This window comes from Heteronotia binoei, chromosome 6, assembly GCF_032191835.1.
Source record: "Heteronotia binoei isolate CCM8104 ecotype False Entrance Well chromosome 6, APGP_CSIRO_Hbin_v1, whole genome shotgun sequence".
Taxonomy (NCBI): Eukaryota; Metazoa; Chordata; class Lepidosauria; order Squamata; family Gekkonidae; genus Heteronotia; species Heteronotia binoei.
Genome location: NC_083228.1, coordinates 61188743 through 61211733, shown reverse-complemented (window position 1 = coordinate 61211733; position 22991 = coordinate 61188743). Strand labels below are relative to the sequence as shown.

Sequence of the window (22991 nt, the reverse complement as noted above, 5' to 3'; positions counted from 1 at the left end):
CAAACATTCAGGGCATGTGCAAAAATTGGCAGATTGGGAATTCCCCCTTCGGTACAGCATGCATACCTCAAGTTGGAACAAAATACACACCTCCATTTGGAACCCTGGATGCAGACTAGGACTTCTGTGAACACAGCAGTGTGTTGTGGCCCTTGCTGTGCTTGTGCGTTCCCTGTATTAGGGGCAAGAATTAAAAGTTCATGAAGCCATATATATCTTACCTCTTTCAAAGAAGTAAATATAATCAGATACTGGTGTTCCTCTAGAATAATTAAGATTCAGGTCATTTTTATTAAATGAACAATAAAATAACTAAACTCTATAATTACAATAAAGACCATAGGTGGAATCCTTTAGCAAAAACAATTTTCTGGCATTTTTTAATATATATCCTCAGAAAGATAAAACAAGTTTAGCTTACAGAAACTGTCATAATGATAGTTTCCTGTTAATATAGGATTGTTTTTTAACCTCTTGTTAAGGCTATATAATTGTGATCAGAAAAATAAAAGCAGCATTAGAAAGTTTAATATCACTCTCTAGGTCTGCAGAAATTCTGAAGAAAATATGTGTATTACATTGGCATATGATTTATAATGGTTTCTCAGCAAGGGCTGTAAAAACCCTTACACATATAAACATAGAAGAGTATGCTAAAACATTGGTAGCCATTAGGCATGGACATGAAATGAACCACAAATTGCAATTCTTGCTCAAAATGCACTGATTTGTGGTTCATTCCAAACCAGTTCATTCAATTGTGTCATACCCGAACTGGAAAATGAATCGGCTGTTTTCCTAGGCGGTTTGTTTGGTTCATTTTTGGTTCATTTTTCCAGATGGCCTGGCAGGTAAAGGAGAGCCTGCTGAAGAGCTTGATGTCAATTTGGCATCTCTGACCCATTTTTTTTTGGGGGGGGGGTGTTCTACCTCCCAGACTAGCAAACCACTTACGGGCACCTTCTTTGGGGGCTGTAATTTGGCCCCCAAAAATCCAATTCTTACCAAACTTGGAGAACAGATAGAAGAGAGTCCTTGGAAGGGTTTTCCACAAGTTTGGCATCTCTGGCCCACTTGAGGGCCATTCTATCCCTTCCCAAACCAACAAACCATGAATCAATTTGGGAAATTGAAAAAAAAAAATCATGAACCGAAATGAACCAATGAATTGAACAACCCAGTGAACCATGAAACAAAATGAACCACCATTTTTGTATTCCATGTCCATCTCTAATAGCCATCTATGAAACAGGAAGAAGTTCCATAAAATCCACTCTCCAGGAAGACATTCACCAAGTTACAATAGCCTGCTTATTTGCACCTTTAAAATTTGTTAAATTTGAAAAAAAATAACCAAAAAAAGCATCCACCAAGAAGTTACCTGTGCTCAACCTCCCCTTTTCTTTTCTAGGGCCTTCCAACATGCCTCAGGAGAAGAGGGAGCATTGCTCCTGCAGTGTGCTGGAGGCCTCCAGAGGCAATTGGTGGTTGCACTGAGGTCCATGGAGAGCCAAGACTTTGGCATACACAGAAGTCATGCATTTCTGAAGCAGGTCTAAAATGCACCAGGAAACAGCAAGATGTGGATTTACTCTGGAAATTCCACCCCAGCTGGAACCTGTGATTCCAGCCCAGGCTCTGCTTCAGGAAGAAATCTGCCTCAGTTCTATATTACAAGGACTTGGCAGGTGGGGAAGGGATAGAAAAGCAGTACCATTTAACTTGTACAAATTTCTTTCAGTTCAATAGGGCTGTACAGGAGAATTTCTTGGTGGACTGGTCCCCAAATGAGAGAAACCAGATCCTAACAAATGTGACCTTTCTTTTGGGGTGCAATTAAAATAACAGAAAAATAGCCTTCTGAGATCTACAAGCAAACTGGAATTCCATCTCTATAAAACACTGTGTGTCCAAAAGCATCTGGGTTTGGAAAGTAGTGCTTCATCATCAAGTATTTCACAAAGCCCCTAAGTATCATAAGAAGCTTTCTTTAAAAGAAAGAAAATCATGACAATAATGATCCAGAACTATTTTTTTTAGCACAGTGCCTCCATTTAGCTTCTAGAACGGGAACTTTAGAGAAACAACAGAGGACAGGGAACAGATCACTTTTTTTTTTGTACAGGTCCTTTTGTTAAAGCAGCTACGAGGTTCCTGCTGAACGTGGAAAGAAGTAGAAGGAGAGTGCAGTTGCCATCAGCACAAGAAGCGTGCTTGACCTGATGCTGATACAAAGAGCAGATGAATTCTCCGGAGCGACATGATTGCTGGAGCTTCCTGCCATGCTCTCTTTCCCCATTGCATTCTGCAAGACACAATCACTTCTTTTGGTCACCATCAGCACTGTTATTACAACATTCTGGTTTATATGAGATGCACAAATTCTCATTGCATTCAGTCGTCCCAGCAAGCTATTATCAATTTGAAATGGCTACACTTGTGTGATCCCTGCCTTCCTCCTCCTCTTGCATGTCACTTGATTCAAAATTTCCTCTTTTGAAAACGCTCTAATTCATAGTCATGTCTAAAACCAAACACTTTAGTGAACTGCCATTTGTTTTACTCCCCCCTCCCCCTAAGTTTTAACCAAGGTTTACAATCTTGGTTTGTAGGTGGAAAACAAAAGCTAATGTTCTGAAGTATTTAGATCGGAACTTGATCAAACTAGGAATTTTTTGAATCAAACTCCATGTGCAAAGAGAAAAAGGAGGTACTATGGAGCATGAGTGAGCATAGAAACGTGCTGGGTTTGTGTCTGGTCTCAGTTGAATTAAAAGGTGCAAGTCAAGCACACTCAACAGAGTGAAGTGATTAAAATGTTTTGACATTACTATGAAGCCTTTAGGGTAATGATTTTTAAGGGGCATCCCAAAATAGTCCTGAAATAGTCCCCCCCCCCCTTCATTCCATCCCAGTGCTATAAGATCTTCTGGACCTGAACAATAGGCCATGTCTGTGAGGCAGAACCTGCCATTTTAGTCTTTATTGCCACTCTGTAGTTTTAGATTTTATATATTTTAAATTGGTCTTTTATTGGCTTTTATTGTTGATTGTTTTTATGATGTAACCCGCCATGAGCCTGTCCTACGGGAAGGGTGGACTAAAAATCAAATAAATCAATCAATAAATTTAAACTTTAAAAAAAAATTGTGGGAAGAAAAATGCCCTCATTATTCTGTTCTAAGGAAGTTTAAAACAAATTATGGTGAAAATTGATTTTAAAAAACCCATTTTTTTTTTGCAAAACTACTTAGAAAAATAGCTCTGTAGAGTGCCCAAAATTGCTGATACCAATTAATACACTTGATATGGAAAGTACTATTGTTCTACAAAATAATATCTACCCTGAATTCTGGTAATGATCTCCTCAAAGAGCATCAGAGACGATCTTTTTATGGGTCTACATTCTCAAGAGCATGAAGTAAGAGCCCCTTCACAACCTGGAAAAGCTCAGCTGGATGGCATTGCAATGGTGCTTGAAGTAAGCCGACTTCACTGTGATCATTGTCATAGACTGGGCATGATAAAGTACTCTCACATGTTCAGTAACATTCACATTGTGTTTTCCTCCACTTGTGACTGAACCATCTGCCCAGCTATTTCATTACTACAAGCTCCTCAGTAAACTATGGAGCATTTTCTCTGTGTACTATCTGCATTGTGGTATGCACACAGGAGGAGTGGATCGATCCACCTCTTAGGGAACTTTTCCCCTAACTGGGGTACAAAAACAAGAACACCTATGGTGTGATGGATATGGGTAGTCAGCTAGCCTATGCTATGGAATAGTCCAAGGCTACAAGTTCCAGAGGAAAGTGTGAGAGATAGAAGTTTCAGTCAGTCTTATTCCTAGCATGGTTTAAGCAACTGTCATTTCATTTATTCCAGATCTGTACTCTGTCAGCCATAAAATCTGATCTGCTATGTCTAAGGGTCCTACTAAGAGCCATATGATTACATGTTTTTGCAGATTACCAGCTAATTACATAACATTGGGAAAGGGTAATTATCATGTGACCTGCAAAATCACCTTGTTGTTACATGATTGAAAGTGAATGAATCTTGTAGGCATGTGACACCTTTAGGTCACAATGTACATAATAATATACACAATATCTACAGTTAACAAAACTCCTCTAAATACAATGAATATATTTGCATTAAAACAATTCTTCTAGGCAGCAGCCTTGCTACAAACCATAATTTGGAGATTTCTCTGCAAGCTATTTTAACATTGTTCAGAAATACAAAGGTGTCGAATTCAGCACAGGAAAATCTGCTCCTTATGGTGAGTCACACATACTACCAGAGACCATACATACAGCAGCCCAATTCATGCAAATAACTGGCATTTCACACACACAATTCCCTTGTCCACTAGTCTTGCCCATCCATCTTCTTCATCTACCATAATTATGTCTCCTTCTGCCACTCACACCAGTCTCCTTGCAAAGAAGAGGAATATTGTATTGCAACTCTGAGGCAAGGGAGACAGGAAACAATTACTGTGTTGTTCAGAGTATATATGCTCCAGTTTGCTCCTCTTAGAGCCAAGCACAATGAAGTACACCAAGTCAGAGGAATGCATTGCAGCTCAGGGCACACCCCATGTGCTACATTAGTCTCCATATCAGCACTGGGCCTATTTGGGCCGAGTTGGCAGATACATAATTAACAAAGACTAAGTCTGCAGCCTTTCCATGGCTGGACAATATTGCCTGACAGGAGATTGTAGGATTTACTGTATTTTTCGGACCATAAGACGCACTCCCCCCCAAAAAAAAACAGTGGGGGGAAAAGTGAGTGCGTCTTATGGAGCAAAGGGACAATAGGACGTACCTTCCTCCGGCGGGGGGGCGGGGTGATCCGCTGCCTCCGCCTCCGATCCCGGCGCTTCCCCCATGCCTGCCTGCCTGGCTCCAGCTCTGCTTCCAGCAAGCGCTGGGATCGCTCCACGCTGCCCCCACCATAAACCCAGCGCTTCGTGAGCACCGGCTGCGGAGGGGGCAGCGTGCTTCCTCTGTTCCTGTCTGCCTGGCTCCAGCTCTGATGCTTAAAGCAAGCGCCGGGATCGGAAGGCGGAGGGAGTGATCCTGGTGCTTGCTGTAAGCGTCAGAGCTGGAGCCAGGCAGACAGGCATGGAGGAAGCACGCTGCCCCCTCCACAGCCGGTGCTCGCGAAGCGCTGGGTTTGCGGTGGGGGCAGCATGGAGCGATCCCAGCACATGCTGGAAGCAGAGCTGGAGCCAGGCAGACAGGTGCGGGGGAAGCGCCAGGATCAGAGGCGGAGGCAGCGGATCGCCCCCCAGGAGGAAGGTGCGTCCTATGGTCCGGAGTGCCTTATGGACCGAAAAATACGGTACTCTTTTTTGCCAGCACTCACACTCTACAGATTCTGGTCAGTCTGAATTGGATACACAACAATGTTACACAAGTAAATTTTTGCAGGAAAAAGATTCTGAAAAGACATACAAACCACTATATGTGGTATATAGAATTATGGTAAAGCTCTTACCCCAGACATGCAGAGTTCTGCTGCTACAGATTCACTGAAGTTCTGGTTTGGTAACTGTGGAAAGATGAATAGATTAGTACATACATGTATTCTCCTTAATATTTAGAATAATATTACCATATTTATCTTAGAGACCCAGAAACACAGTGTATCTTCCCATCACTCACTTGGCATCACTTCAATGATACATATACAATGTGCTCAACGATGGGTCTAAACAGACATCTGCTTTACCTTCTACCTATCCAATAAAAATTGTAGGCAGCTTTGTCCTGGAACCCAACTGGCAGTTTCTCTCCATTCTTAAGCTAAGTTAGTATATCAAATAATAACTCATGGTTCTGTATAGACTCATTAATTTTTTGCCACAACTTCCAAAGCAAATACTAAAACTTCAGGCCTGGAAACACTAAATGCAAACAAAGGTGAGAGACTATGTATATAGCATTTCATTGCTTAAGGTCTGTATGAACAGTTTGTATGAATGTGAAATCACATACAGACAGGAAGCTGTCAACCTTTTGGCCCCTTTTGTTCCAGTTCTCTAGCCTAAAGTTAATCTTGTTCAAGTCCCCCCCCCCAAAAAGCAGGATACTTCATGTGCCAGTCCACATCTATGCTACAAAGCAACTCTTTTAGAGATTAACTTAACCATCAGCAGCAGATAGCATCAGGATGTGCACACTTTAAAAAAAAACCCAAAAAACCCCTGTCTTCTGGGCAAAGAACACTATTTTCAAGTCACGCTGCATAGTGGCTTGCTCCAAAGAACACTGTGCTACTTACAACACCAGTATTTCAAATCACCATCTGGCCTTCTGTCAAGTACATCGCAACCTTGGTAAACAGGATCTTCTCTGCCTCCTGCTGCCCTTTCCGGATCTGCAGTACAGATACTGAAGTAGTATTCACCCTTTGATTTAACTAACACCTTGGTTCTCTTCACCAGTTTAGTTAAATTACTGCCACTGTATTGAATCTTTGCAAGGCTAAACATGTTCTGTGCACAGAAAAAGAGATACTTCCAGTTGAGGCGGGGGGAAGGAAAATACATGGAAAATCCTCTCCTGTTAGCTTTTCAGCCTGAGACACAAAGCGTGACCTCCCCCCCCCAAACAAACAAACAAACAAACAAACAAACAAAACACCCCAATAGCTTCTATAGTTATTCAAAGGAAATGAAGAAATATTCTTACTTCTTTACATCTGTAAAGCAAAAGTTTCAGGGAAAAAACAGCATCATGACATGTCAAGTTTCAAATTGGAAAAGTACATTTTACTGTTGAGTTATAAACCTGTAAAAAGTCGGCATAGGCTGTTGTACTCCAATACAAAAACGTATCACTAAATCACAGGTAATAGAATACACACAGACAGACACACACACACAGCATCTGTGTGTGTGTGTGTGTGTGTGGAAAAAGCATTATATCCTAAAGGACAAATCCTTTTTTGCCCAAGATACACAGGCTTCTAGACAAAGAGCAACTGGTTGTAATTTTAGGGCAAGGAAAACTAAAGCCTCATTCAAACATAACACAAAATTGATAGATTCAGCTCATTAATGATCATTCAGATTCTGGTTTTCCTTGAACAAATGCTGGTTTCCTTGCATTCACACTTTTCCCCAACTCCCCTGCAAAGGCTGGTATCCCAGTCGGTATTGTGGTAAGATCTGGCAACCTTAACTGTGGCCTTTGACTTGTCTAATATAGAATTCTTGTGGTGCATCGCTTTCATCTGTTGAGACTAAAAATAAACTGAAGTGTGTTTTCGACAGCATAAAAACATAAGAGAAGCTATGCTGAATCAGGCCAATGGCTCATCCAGTCCAACACTCTCTGTCACACAGTGGCAAAAAAACCCCAAATGCCATCAGCAAGTCCACTAGTGGGGCCAGGACACTAGAAGCCCTCTCACTGTGCCCCCCCAACCACCAAGAATACAGAGCATCACTGCCCCAGACAGAGAGTTTCAACAGTATGCTGAGGCTAATAGCCACTGATGGACCTCTGCTCCATATGCTTATCCAATCTCTGCTTGAAGCTGTCTATGCTGGTAGCTGCTACCACCTCCTGTGGCAGAGAATTCCATGTGTTAATCACCCTTAGAATGTCCATGAGTTCTTGTATTGTGAGAAAGGGAGAAAAGTACTTCTTTCTCTACCTTCTCTATCTCATGCATAATCTTGTAAACCTCTATCATGTCATCCCTCAGTCAACGTTTCTCCAAGCTAAAGAGCCCCTAGTGTTTTAACCTTTCTTCATAGGGGAAGTGTTCCAAACCTTTAATCATTCTAGTTGCTCTTTTCTGGACTTTTTCCAATGCTACAATATCTTTTTTGAGGTGCAGTGACCAGAATTGTACACAATATTCCAAATGAGACCGCACAATCAATTTATATTGGGGCATTATGATAATGGCTGATTTGTTTTCAATTGCCTTCCTAATAAATCCCAGCACGGTGTTGGCCTTTTTTATTACAATCGCACACTGTTTCGACATTTTCAGTGAGTTACCTACCATGAACCCAAGCCAGTCTATGCCAGTTCACACCCCATTAACTTGTATTTATAACAAGGATTTTTGGCCCCATTGTGCATTACTTTGCACTTGGCCACACTGAACCTCATTTGCCATGTCGACGCCCAATCTCCCAGCCTCGACAGATCCCTTTGGAGTGCCTCACAATCCTCTCTGGTTCTCACCACCCTTAACAATTTAGTGTCATCTGCAAACTTAGCCACTTCACTGCTTACTCCCAACTCCAAATCATTAATGAACAAGTTAAAGAGCATGGAACCCAGTACTGAGCCCTGTGGAACCCCACTGCTTACCATCCTCCACTGAGAAAATTGCCCGTTTATACTTGCTCTCTGTTTCCTATTAATTAGCCAGTTTTTGATCCACAAGAGGACTTGTCCTTTTACCCCATGACTCTCGAGCTTATTAAGGAGCCTTTGATGAGGGACGGTGGCTCAGTGGCAGAACATCTGCTTGGTAAGCAAAAGGTCCCAGGTTCAATCCCTGGCATCTCCAAAAAAGGGTCCAGGCAAATAGGTGTGAAAAACCTCAGCTTGAGACCCTGGAGAGCCGCTGCCAGTCTGAGTAGACAATACTGACTTTGATGGACCAAGGGTATGATTCAGTAGAAGGCAGCTTCATATTTCCATATGTCCAAAAGCTTTCTGTAAGTCAAGGTAAACAACATCTATTGGATCCTCTTTGTCCACATGTTTGTTCATTCCGTCAAAGAACTCTAACAGGTTAGTGAGACAAGATCTTCCCTTACAGAACCCATGCTGAGTATTCCTCAATAACTTTTGTTCATCAATGTACCTATTAATTCTCTCTTTGATAATGGCATCCACCAACTTTTCTAGTATTGAAGTCAGACTGACTGGCCTGTAAATTCCTGGATCTCCTCTGGAACCCTTTTTAAAGATGGGGGTGACATTTGCTACCTTCCAGTCCTCGGGAACGGAGGCAAATTTCAATGAAATTAGTGAAAGAGATGACAAATGTTATAATTTCCAGACAGGGGTCTACAGCTTTGGGTACCATTAAAATAACCAATATTGGGTAAATTTTATTGTACTGATTAAAGACTGCAGAATATACGCTATGACTGAAGTCTGGCTTTGAATACTAACAGGGCTTTTTTTTTTGTAGAAAAAGCCTAGCAGGAATGTCAAGAATGATATTTCTGAGTATTAATTTAGTATGCATTTTGTGTTAATACTTCCCCCCTCCTCCTTTCTATTATCCCTCTTTTCTGAATAAAGATCTCTCTTCAAAGTATGCGAAGACATTGCATTTAGTGAATCGGCAGTTCTGGTAGCCATCCATGAAAAAAGACATTTCCAATTATGCGGCTTCTGCCCAGTATGCATCATGGTCAAGAAAAGGGGGGGGGAGCAATCTCTGCAGACCGCTACCAGACCATGGGCAGTGGTATTGATGGACTTTATAGTAGAGCTCCCGATATCTCAAGGGAAAATGGTTATTTTGGTGGTGGTAGATACATTCTTGAAATGGGTGCACTTCATTCCCTGTGCCCCACTCCCCACTGCAAAAAGACTAGCTCATTTGTTTTTCCAACATGTGGTTAAACTACACTCATTCCCAGATAAGGTTATTAGTGACAGAGGACCTCAGTTCGTTGCCAACTTTTGGCGGGAGTTCTGCAAGTTAACAGGAATAGAGCAAGGTCTGAGCTCAGCATATCACCCTCAGATGGACGAACAGACGGAAAGGCTGAATGCGCTCCTAGAACAGTATTTACGGTGTTTTGTCAACCACCAACAATCAAACTGGGTGGATATAATAACAGTGTGCATAGCTCCACCAAAACCTCCCCTTTTTTGGTAGTGAATGGCTACGAGGAGAAACCCTTCCCGTTACTACCGGGTGGAACCATCCCGGAACTACCCTCTTCTTTCGAACATTGGTGGGGGAGTTTGGGGAAGACATGGAAAGTAATACAAGAGAATCTAGAAGCAGCTAAAGTTAGCTACAAGAGGCATTATAACAAAAATCATGCTCCTTTGTGAGATTTTAAAGTAGGAGAGGCAGTCTTTGTAGCTACTAAGAATTTACCATTGCCTCAACCATCCAAAAAGCTGGCATACAAATTTCTTGGTCCGTTCAAAATAAAGAGAATAATCAACAAAGTGACAGTAGAATTAGAATTACCAAAAATGTTTAGTAAAATATACCCTGTTTTTAATTGCAGTCTTCTCCGCAGAGACCCTGGAGCTACGTCTTGGCACCCTCGACCACAAGCTCCACAACCTATCCAGATTGGGGGTCAGAGTCACCATGAAGTTAAAGAAATCTTAGATGCTAAGTTAAAACGGGGGGGGAGGGGTTGTATTTTTTAATCAGATGGAAGCATTTTTCACCGAGCCACAATGAATGGGTAGAGAGCTCGAATGTGCAAGCAAAAGACTTAATAAGAAAATTCTACAAGTTGCCTTCCTCCAAGCCCTGAGCAGGATTTTAGGGGGGGCAGTATGTCAATCATGATATTTCTGAGTATTAATTTAGCTTGCATTTTGTGTTCATACTTCCCCCCTCCTCCTTTCTATTATCCCTCTTTTCTGAATAAAGATCTCTCTTCAAAGTCCTTCCACCTGTGGACTCTCAAGGATGCAGGATATGCAAGTAATCTTCCTATTGTAAAGTAGAAGTACCTCTCCCCCGAGTTCCCGTACATACCAACAAGACAGGAATGTGTGGGAACCGAGAGATGTTATAGTATCCAAATGGGTAGTTGCTTTGAACCTTCTATTCAATTCACATCTGTATGTTATGTTTTGAAGCTATCTGAACTTTGTCTTTGAAGTAGCCTTTAAGATGCCATGCTATGTAACATTCTGTATCACTTCCAAGGTACCGTTCCTTGGGCAAGTGTTGGATTATCAATAAAACGAGTCTTTGATTTAAACAATAGCTCGATTATTCGAAATACCGATGCTTGACAAGGAATTCATTTACATATTAGGCCACACACCCTGACACTAAGCCAGTCGGAGTTGTGTTCCTGAGTGTTCCTGCTCAAAAAAAGCCCTGAATATTAGTGAGAAAATTATTTGTACCTCATTTGCCTAAAACTAAAGATACAAGGTTAATATTCAATATTTATCAGAATTTAGACATTTTGATTTTCATGTAACTGCGTTATATACAATGTTTACAATACCCAGTTCTTTGTGCTTGTTTATTCATTGTTAACTATTGTCTTACAGTTAAATCACCCCTTCCCATTTTACAAATGTGGAACTGAAGCTTAAATTATAAGTTACCTACCATGGGCAATCCAATCTGTAGCTGAATAAAGATTTGAATGTAGTGTTCCTAGATCCAACTCTGCAGGATGGTAATAGGTTTATTTAAACACCTGCAGAAAGCTCCTCCTTCCTTACAATTAATTAAGCATTTCTACAGGCAGTATTGAAGAGAGACAGAGATAAGCAAGAGTAACTGTGTGTAGAAGTTCTCAAAAATGATGCTAGGCACAAATTTAAAATTTATTTTAGCAGAAAGAAATGACCTCAAAATGACCTCACAAAAATGGGTTTGAGAAAATGACCTTTTACCAAGGGCCCTCACAATGCAAACCAAAGCAATTGCACCCTTTTAAGCCCACAGACTTCAATGGACTTAGAAGGCTGTAACTATACTTATGATAGGGTTGCCAAGTCCAATTCAAGAAATATCTGGGGACTTTGAGGGTGGAGCCAAGAGACTTTGAGGGTGGGGCCAGGAGACACTGGGGGTGGAGTCATGAGCAAAGTTGGAACAAGTACAAAGGAAGTTCTGGCCATCACATTGAAAGGGACTGCACACCTTTTCAATGCTTTCCCTCCATGAGAAATAATGAAGGATGGGGCACCTTCTTTAGGGCTCATAGAATTGGCCCCCCTGATCCAATCCTTTTGAAACTTGGAGGGTATTTTGAGAAAAGGCATCAGATGCTATGCTGCACATTTGGTGCCTCTACCTCAAAGAACATCCACCCCAGAGCCCCAGATACCCGTGAATCAATTCCCCATTATTCCCTATGGGAATTGTTCTCCATAGAGAATAACAGAGTGCCTACTAGACATTTCCCTCCCCACCTCCCACTTTCTAAAGCGGGGGGAGGGCCTCCAAACTGGGGAATCCCCTGCCCTCTCCCTCTCTTCCACACACACACACTTACTGGGCCTGGTTCCTCCACAACTTTACTTGCTCTGAAAGCGAAAGCAAAACAAATGGAGGGTCTGACCCCTCCCCTTGAAATGCTTCCTGTTTCCTGCTCAACTTTAAAGGCACACATTTTTAAAATGGACCTGTTTGCAGGTTTCTGAACCTGTTGGAGCTCTAGAGGTACAAGGTGACTGTGGGGGCAGGGCTTCCCCCCGCTGACCAGTTGGCTGGGGGCAGGGGGAAGCCTGTAAAACTGGGGGATCCCCCGCTGGGACCTGAGAATTGGGAAGCCTAACTTACAATTGTGCTGTAAAAGGAGTATAACCTTATCTTTCAAACCAAAATGGTTGAATATTTGGTACAGCCTTAAACTGAATTAGAATAGTCAGGCATCTATTTCTATAATGTGCCAATGAATTTCACGGTGGGCCTGAATGTGTCAAGTGTCTCCACAATAAAGTTTTGAGAATTAAAATGCACACTATGCAAATTCTATCCTGAATTCAAATTTCAAAATAATAAAACTTCCTTACTATAGGAAGGTTTTCTAATTATATCAAATGTGTCCATTTTATGAAATTTAAAATAAAGGGAACAAATTTTAAATTCTGTATATGAATGATTAAAAAACCAAGACCTTGCTGAGTTATGTTTTCATAATACGCTTTATATTAAAAGGGGGAAAAGGCTTCTGGAATTAAAACAGTCTTGATTTACACATATCTATGGCAGTGAGTGGATAATTAGGTCAGTGAGATGAAACAATATCAAACAACTGAATCAACTAAAACCAACCATATCATTTTGTTGTCTGATGGAAGTAAAGCAACAGCCCTTTGCTTATGAAATTTATACAGACTAGCTATTCCACACAGGACTAAAATACTGTATTCAATGGCAAAAGCCATGTACAAAATTTTGAAAAACATAAAAGCAAGGAATGCAAAACTGAATAATTTCCAGTTTTGCATGGGAAACAGAATATGTCAGTTGCGTGCATTTACAATCTTGAGTAGTCAACAGAGATTCAGGTTTCACTACAAACACCAAGACCCTGGCACTAAACTCAGGGAAGGTTAAACTGAAATAGAGTGTCTCTTGCTGGCTCAAAGGTCTCAATATCAAGCCTTCCCTCACTGTGGACATCTCAGCCCAAAGCTTTTTAAAGCAAGGTCTTTTCTGGCATAATGAGGAGAGTTCACAACTGGATTTCTATCTGACATGCAGTTATTGAAGTCATTAGGTCTCTGACCATTAAATAAACACAGGATGACCTTTTAAATTCCCTATTACTGGCTTTTTCTGTAATGTGCCATCATTGTATTGCAATCTGCATATTAGGCGGCTTGTCACTGCTCTATATGTTTCCCATTTCAAGAGAAATGTTCATTTTTAAAATTAAAATTTTATTTATTTAGAAAATTTCTGTGTTGTCTCTCCAGGGAACCTGCCTGAGGCAGCTTACAAAATAAAATAAAGCATAAAGCACCATAAGTTATTAATCAAAATGTTGCATAAAATCACTGAGAGGCTTAAAATGAATCTTGTGCAGTTCTCAGGCTAAAGGCAGGCTATAAAATGATGTTAAACAGCAGTCCTTAGTTAAAAGCCTGGATGAAAAGTAATGTTTTGGTCTGCCATCTAAAAGAGTAGTGTAGGTGCCAGATGAGCCACCAGAGAAAGGACATTCCACAGGCAAGGTGACACTGCTGACAAGGCCTTGTCTCTGATTGCCACCCTGCCCTACCTGAAGGCCGGGGCATGAAGTGCAGGACTTGTCAGGAGGATCTGAACTGGTGGGCTTCAGATACCCTGATCCCAAGTCATTTAGGGCAGTAAAAGTAAAACCAGCACTTTAAACATAAAGAAAAGAAAAATCACAAAAATAAACAACAAACCAATCACTAAAAAAGTCAAAACTTGTCTAAAACCAACATTCAGACAAACATGATCTCAACAAAGCTTTCCTGTAGCCTGTCCTGAAAAAAAGAACACTGCTTACTTCAAATGTCCTTTGCCACTTGAATGGACTTCTGCCGATTTGTCCTCCCTACATGCAATTGCTGAAAAGAACACAATGGTGGTTGCAGAAACAGACTTATATATACCCGGCTGGAGCCATGTATTCCTCTAGATGCCAGAAGGTAAGATGGTTAGGCTTTCTTATTGTACTGGACTAACTGATCATAAAAGTCCCTCTTGGGATATGGTCTTCCTTTCTGTTATTGGATCCTCTCCCCTGAAAGTTTGAATCCAGAAAGTCAAAAACAGGTTTCTACCTTTCACAATCATCCCGTCTCATCAAATCCTTGAAATATTCAAAGCTAATAATGCTGCACACTTTTTTTTGTTTCCAACCTTGATGACAGAGATTCACTATGCAACCAACCTGTTTTCTTAACAGCAGGACATAAACAATAAACAGCAAAATGCATTTGACTGTAAAAATGCAATCAGTTTAACTCTTTTGCTCTTACTAAACACCAGCTGCATCTATCACACTTGTCAATTGTGTTTTCTTATTAGCCCAGTGATCCAACAATGTGCTGCAATATAAATTACTTTCAACTGGGAAAACAAGCAAAGTGCATTCAGAAGCAGAGGCCACTAAAATAAGGATTCAATTCAGCATAAAACAATCGTGAATTCTGGACCACTGGAGTCTAGGTGCAATGCTATTTAAGCTGTAAAAGCAATCAACATTGGAGCGTTTCACTACACAGTAGCCTGACCTTTAGTTGTTTGCTGAATCAGCTGTTTGGAAAATCTAAAGTTGGAGCATGAAAAGTATCTGTGGTCAGTTTGTCTAAGACTGTAATCCTTTGCAGATTTACCCAGGAGCAAATCCTACAAAAATTAGAATTTCTTCAAGATAAACATTTATAAAATTGGGCTATAAACCTAGGCTTGCCAATCCCCAGGTTTCAGCGAGGGTTCTTCCACTTTCCCAGGCGACTTTCCGCCCCCAGTCAGCTGGCTGGTGGGGGAAGCCCCACCCCCCGAGGGCCACGTGCGTTTCCAGCTCCGGAAGCTTCAGTCTCCGATTGAAAGGCTTCCTCTTGGGATAGGGTGTCTGTGTTACTTTGAAGAAGTTGGCAGCAACTCATGAGTAGAGAGGCCAATCCCTCGCTTCAATTGCCAGAAACGGGGAGAGGGGGGGAGAGGGAGGGAAACGTCTGCTGACACTTCATTATTCCCTATGTGGAGATCGATTCTCATAGGTTATAATGGGGAATTAATCTGGAGGTTTCGGGGGCTCTGGGGAGCTGTTTTTTAAGGTAGAGGCACCACATTTTCAGTATAGTATCTAATGCCTCTCCCCAAAGTACCCCCCAAGTTTCAAAACGATTGGACCAGGGGGTCCAATTCTATGAAGCCCCCAAAAAGGTGCCCCTATCTTTCATTATTTCCTATGGAAGGAAGACATTTTAAAAGGTGTGCTGTCCCTTTAAATGTGATGGCCAGAACTCCCTTGGAGTTCAATTATGCTTGTCACACCCTTGTTCCTGGCTCCGCCCCCAATGTCTCCTGGCTCCACCCCCAAAGTCTCCTGGCTCCACTCCCAAAGTCCTCAGATATTTCTTGAATTGGACTTGGCAACCCTATGTAAACCTCTGTGTACTGACACAGCAATCCTAAGTATGATTACTGTTGAATCTTTAACTGTGTTTACACAGAAGTAAGCATGTGTGGAGGGCCCATGGTGCAGTTGCAGAGCACATCCTGGAACGGACCCTGGAGCCCCTCGCTGGCAGCATGGTAGGACCTACCTTACACACCCCTGCGTATCTCCAAGGAAACTGGCAAGTTTTCAAACATACTATGCATCTATACTTTCCTGTCACTGTTCTGTTTCCTGGCATAGTGATTTTCTGTATCTAGTATCCTGTTGCATAAATTGTTGCTTTGCAATTGTGTTCCTTTTGTCAGTTCCTGTTTACTTCTAACCTCAAATCACCACTTGTCATTTTCCAATTCTGAAGTAACCTCTGCACTGATTTTCCAGATGTCCACTATATGCTGTGAAGAGGTCAGGGTTCTTTTTCTAGCAGGAACTCCTCTGCATATTAGGCCATGCCCCCCTGATGTAGCCAATCCTCCTGGAGCCCTGTACTAAGAGCCCTCTAAGCTCTTGGAGGATTGGCTACATCAGGGGACGAGGCCTAATATGCAGAGGAGCTCCTGCTAGAAAAAGAGCCCTGGAAGAGGTAATCGTAATTTTTGAACAAAATTAGATTATGGTGACTACAATGCATCAAACCTACTCAAAATGATTCCTCTTGTCTTTCTATTGTTTGGCTCCACGTCCAATGCAACTGGCTGAGCAGCATATTGTGTGGTCAGTGCTAAAACACACTCTGTTTTCTTCCCTCTTGGCAGCTGAGTATTACTGAGCAGAACTTGTCAAAGACTGATTTATCCATTTAAATATGTGCCCCGGTATAGTCTTTTACACTCATCAGTTAAAGGCTAACGCCATCTTTAGCCACTTATTCACTTGATTCAGATGAAGTTGTTGAGCTTTATGCCTCCTATTTTTAGTGGATATTATGCCATACCACAATATGACCTTTTCTTAAAATGCATTTGCCTCCAGCTAACATATTTGCATAAAGGCGAACAAAGAATAAAACAGAATAGTAAAAGCAGTTGTGGAATTCCTTTTACTAGCTTAATACCTCAGCAGCTTAGGCTGACTGTTTTTTTTATTTCAAATATAAAACTGAACAGGCACACAGCCGTAAATCGAGTTGTTTGGGATTTTATTATTGTGGCTTCCTCTTCCCCAGGGAGTGAAGATGTTTAGAAGATTTGTTTCTCACTATAGCCTTACAGTGTTTCTGCAGATATGTTTGTTTCACAAGTATACCGAGTGAACCGAAACAGATGCAAAGTATGAAAGAACATAAGATCCTTGGCTGAATTTGACCAGTGATCCAACTTGGACCATCTAAGAAGCATAGGCCCTGCATGATCACCTCTAAAAGGTTCACCAAGGTTGCTTCAGCCTTCATAGTACCAGTGGTAGTTTGCACCCTAGGTAATCTGAAGCAGCTTTTTCTGGGATGTGCTTGCAGTGCATTCTGTATTTTCAAGCTGTTTCTTCAGCAAATCTCGCATATTCCATCCAGTTTGCTAAACCATTAAGGAAAGCAAAGGATTAGATCAGAATCATTTAATTTTTAGCCAAATATTTGATCACCACAAAACCAGCTAACCAACCCTAAAACAAACATATTTTTGACACAATAAGGAATAATTAATAATATTTGTAGCCTTATTTTTTTTTGGAAGAGAACATAAAGGACAACGAACTGTTAGAGAACTTACAAGCCTATGCAAGTTTTCTAAGGAGTGCTCTCTGAAGAGGATACTTCCCTAGAAAGCCCAGATGGATTTTCAATTCCCACTCTCCCTCTGCTGTTTCAGTGCTTCTCAAGTTGCTCAAATCATTTGCTTCTTTTATTGTCCTTGTTTCTCATATTCTACTTTACAGTTCTTCTCCTCCATTATCTTTCCTTTCATTTTCCTTCAGTTGTCTACCAGTCTTAGATTCCTACGTCTCCTTTCCCTCCATCATAGCACTCCTAGTCAAAGAGTCAGATTGTGCCCTATAATCAGAAAACCCTAAGTAAGTAAGTGATCAGAAAACTGTGGTTTAATTTTCTTCCCATACAATATGACAGGGGTGGCCAACGGTAGCTCTCCAGATGTTTTTTGCCTACAACTCCCATCAGCCCCAGCCAGCATGGCCAATGGCTGGGGCTGATGGGAGTTGTAGGCAAAAAACAACTGGAGAGCTACCGTTGGCCACCCCTGCAATATGAGTTTCCTCTGGACATGTATGCACATTTGGGGAGGGGCACAGATTCTACACTGCTCTAATTATAATCCATCCATAACATTATTAAAACCTGCCAGTACTCAGTCAAGCTAAATGCCATAATTTGGATGGCTATCCGTAATATGTGGTGAGTTGTGTAATTTTCGTATGATGAATCTGAATTTCAACCATTGAAATTATATTGAAGATATACATTTAACTTTTTATATACTTATATATACTTCGAGCTAGCTTTTTAAGACGGAACCCCTGATAACATCAATAATCACCGTGCCATCTTATACACAATTTGTTTATATTATAATGTTATATTGTTTTATTGGTTTACTCTTTAAATTATTAATTATATTATATATTGTTTTATTGTATCATGGTCTTACCATGTCTTGTTAGCCGCCCTGAGCCTGCCTTGGCGGGGAGGGCGGGATATAAATAAAAGTTGTTTATTATTATTATTATTATTATTATTATTATTATTATTATTATTATTATTATTATTATTATTATTATTATTATTATACCTTTTGTTAATGAAAAACAGTGTCCCATAAGTCAGAACACTGAAGTCATTGTCCTTTCAATACAATTGCATAAATCTTAACAGACCAGTTTCTGCATTTGTTTTTATCAATACATTTCTGGCATATGTCAAATAGAGAATGGTTAGATGCATGCCTGTTTCAGGATTGAGATGTGTTTGGAAACAAATGGTGCAGTGGGAGATCACCAGTCAAGGTTTTCTAAATGGATGGTTTTTTCCTGCTATTGTAAGCAACTCATTATTCATTCCTATTTTATTGTTGATTTTACCTTAAAAGGTCACTGATAGAGGACGCAGGTCCTAAGGACACTTATCAAGGAGTAGGCCACATCAACTAGCTTGGAACATACTTCTGAGTCTTGGCAGTGAGACATTCTTCTAACTGACTGCTCTAATGGTAAGACCAATAAATACAAAGATTAGCCTTCTGTTTGCTTCATTTTGATATGCCAACTGTCTCTTGTTATTTACCGGGATTTATAGGATTTATGGACAGTGAGGAGGAGGAGAGAGAAGATGAATACCTCTGCTTCACTTGATAATTTCATTTCCATTGCTCAGACTACCTTGGCATCAATACTCTTCTAAACTGTGGAGTCTTGTGAGCAAAAATTCTACTTTATGAACTACTGGCATTAAATTTGTGAGCTACTACATAAATTAGTTTGTTGTGGCTATTTTTCCTGAGCTAAGACAAAAATGTGTGAGCGTGAAGCTAAAAAACTGTGAGCTAGCTCACACTAACTCAGCTTAGAGGGAACACTGCTTGGCACATCGTGAGCTAAAGCTAATTTATAGCATAATTACTCTCTTTGTTTGTATAAACACAAGCATGCATGCACACATAAGTGGACAACCCGTGAGAATTGCTTGGGGGATCCCATCCTCAGTTTCATGGGCTGGCCATTTGCTGGCCAGGCTGCTCAGCTGCAGCACTACCAATTCCACCTGCCTAGCTCACATGGTGAGGCAGCTGTGATAAATCCTACCCCTCTTCCCCAGACCACCTGCCTGGCTCAAGCAGCATGGGACCATGGCTCCTGGTCCTCCTCCCCCACCCTCCTGTAGTGCCACCTTTTCAGCAGTGGAAGGGGCAGGCAGGAGTAGTACCACCTCCTGTTCTCCCCTCTTCCATCCACCTGTCACACATGGCAGGTGAACAGCAGCTTCTTTCTTCTCCACCAGCTGACCTGAAGAGGACAGATGGCGTTGATGGGCTGGCATTGGCAATACTGCCCGAGCTAGTACCCCAGCTGCATCTAGCAGCCTTGCTGGCTTTTTCTGCCCATAAGTAGACAACATTCCTCTCTTTGGGGGGGCATAATTCCCCCTCCTTTTTATTTTCACATTTCTTTGCAAACTGGGGGGGGGGGCACCTCTCTAACCTGGCCCTTTCTCTGAGTATTGATTCACATGGGTGCCAAATTCAACATTAGACACAGGCACACACACACAAATACACACTTTGGCAACAGATATTCTTCCGATATTTACTAATCTGTCTTTAAATATTTTTCTGTCCTGCAAGAATAACACTTCCTACAGCACACTGTGAGTGAAGAAAGGAAAAGCTCAGTGTTCTCGCATGTTGCCTTTAAATGTTACAGTAGTGGCCTTAGGAAAACTTTTTTGTGACATAGTATACCATTTAAGGACCTGTGCAGAACATAGATGGATCTAAATATGGTTTCTGGATCATTACCTGGGCAAAGTGCTAAGGATCTCTGCAGCTGTATTGTCTAATACAATACGGACCTTGAAAGACCAATGGCATTGTGATCATTGTTAAGAACAGGACTAGAGCAGGACAAACTGTACATGTATATAAAATGCCATTCCTTAATTTACAAAAAGAGAAAAGAAAAGATTACTAGTTTCTTTAATAGATATATTCCCATCTTCTTCATATAATTTTCCATTGCATTTTTGTGAACAAAAAGCAATACAACACATTTTCTTCTGGAATTGAAATCTCATTTAGCAAAAAAGCAATTATACCTTTATCCATAATTATGCAAAATGTTTTACAAAAGTATGAAACCACAGTTATCAGATTATGTGTTTAATTATCAGATTGTGTCTGCTTATCAGATTATGTAAAATTATGTTCACAAAAACAAATCTGTTTTTTCAGCTATATAAATGAATAAAATTATATAAGCTGTCAAAAAAGTGAGGAAATTTAACAAAACCATATATAAATTGCCCTGAGTACCTGGTAAAAAATAAAACAGTTATATATCCTAATATATATATTAATATATCTCCTTATATATATTAGGGATATATATATATATTAGGATATATATTAGGGAGAAGCAGGCTGGTGCTGAGGTACCCAAGCGGCCAACACCACACAGCCAGGAGGTCTGTCCCACCACGACTACCTCCAGAGCTCTCCAGGAGAGTTCCGCGACAGGGCAGGGATGCCAGCCATCTCTGCCTGAGATGTTTGGTGGGGGTGGCAACTGTGTGCCAAGAAGGGGAATCAGGTACAGCAGGAGGGTTATCGCCTGGAACCTTGCCAGGTCGGTTGCCCATAAGCTTCCATTTTCAGTGGTCGAGAATCCTGGGATGCTAGGGTTGCCCGAGTACCTGGTGCCCTGGTACAAAGTTCCTGCTAGAACCACCATTAGCAGGACCACTGTGCCATCTGTTTTCAGGGCAGCCAGATCTGTGGTGAAGGAGCATTTGTCCCGTGCTGCCAGGGGGACTGTTCATTTCACCTCAGATATCGAGCTCCCAACATGCATTCGAGGGGTATCTCTCCCTGACTGTGCATTGGTAGCAACCCAGTAAGCTCCAGGGTGGGGGTGGCAATAGCAGCAGGCAGGGTCAGGGCCACCAGGACAGCTATTGCTGGGCCTTGCTGCACGCCGAAGTAGTCAACGCAGCATACACAGAGGACACTCTCGGAGCCATCCTCTCATGACAGTTAGAGGGCTGGGTAGGTGACTGACGGTGGCTCTAACATCAAGGTGGCTTTCCAGCGTCAAAGCCTAAAATGCCTTCCTTGAGTGGCCCACCTTTTCCACCTCATGGTTAAGGACACATTGGGCCAGAAGAAAATCCAGGATAGTTGGTATCTAGTCGCGACCCATGAGTACCGACTTCTGCTCCAGAAGTGTCAGCACATCACAGGTCACTTACACGCAGCAATATGGACTCGTATCTGCTGTGTGAGAAACAGACACTGACAGGCGTGCCAGGGCACCGCCTGATCGGTGACGTCAGCACACACTGGAACTCCACCTGTGCCATGCTGGAGCGCATGGTGGAGCACAGAGCAGCCCTGGATGCCTTTGTCTCTAAGATGACGGTCTTTCGGGATGAGAACCATCTCACCAAGAGGACTGGGTGGGTATTTCTCAGACTGCAAAGGTTCTTGGGCCCTTCAAGACCCACACAGAAATGCTCTCGTCTGATACAGTGAGCATCGCACTGGTCGTCCCCATGGTCCACATGGCCTGTGAGGACCTGGCCTCGTTTCTAGTGCCAGCTCAAGGCCGTGCAGACTTTCTCCCAGCGGTGCACGCCCTGGTTGTTAGGCTGCAGGAAGGACTTGAGGCCCGCTTTCAGACTTTTACCCAGGATAAGGTCTACATCGTGGTGAGCATGTTAGACCTGCGCCTTAAGGGCACGATCGCTGAGCGGGCCAACAAGCTCGATCGCTGGCAAGACGAGCTCTCCCAGAAGGTCAAGCACTGCAGAGTCAGGGCGGGCCCAGTGCCGGTAGCTGAGGAGAAGGGGGGTGGAAGCAGCTCATCTGTCACTTCCACTGCTGTTCATCCCCAACCTCCCCAGCTAGGCAGTGTTTCCCACCAGACTCATGCCAAGAAGAGTGCTGAGATGACACTCATTGGGAGGCTCGTTGGCCCCTCTGGGAGCGGTAGGCCCCTGAGAGCAGAGATGGGTACTGCGATGGTGAGGGACTATCTTTTGGAGCCCAACGAGTCACAGGAAACATCTCCTTTGGACTACTGGGTCGCGAAGGAGGCTGTTTGGCCGGCCCTCTCCTCTGTGGCCAAGACGTTCCCCTCATGCCCATCAACAAGCGTGCAGAGTGAGCGCGTCTTTTCACATATGGGCGACATTGTCTGCCCACATCGCAATCGCCTGCAACACTGGACAGTTGAGCAGTTGATCTTCCTGGAGGTCAACTTGCCTCTGTTCGGCTCCCTGAACGTAGACTTTGAGAGTGAATGAAGTGAGCACCTACTTGTGCCTGCATCGTCTCTTGCTCCACGCTTGGAAGGTGGTTGTAAAACGTTCTCCCACTAAACATAGACTAGAGTCCAAAGACAGCCCAAAAACTCACTCACAAAATGATTGGAAGTGCACCCCTCCACCCCTCATTCACCAAAAGTGAATGCTGATTTAAAACCTGCAAAGCAATCC

General features: G+C 42.1%; 1 protein-coding gene across 1 annotated transcript in view; it reads right to left on the bottom strand.

Annotated features, from left to right (window-relative positions):
- Positions 1-261: 261 nt before the first annotated feature.
- GFRA1 (GDNF family receptor alpha 1) overlaps positions 262-22991 on the bottom strand; it is a 363333-nt gene continuing 340603 nt past the window's right edge. Inside the window, exons 8-9 of the mRNA XM_060241563.1 lie at positions 5515-5568; positions 262-2305 (exon numbers count right to left, since the gene is read on the bottom strand). Coding sequence (XP_060097546.1) covers positions 2144-2305; positions 5515-5568 — 216 coding nt within the window. The 3' untranslated portion in view covers positions 262-2143. The remainder of the gene's footprint in view (positions 2306-5514; positions 5569-22991) is intronic.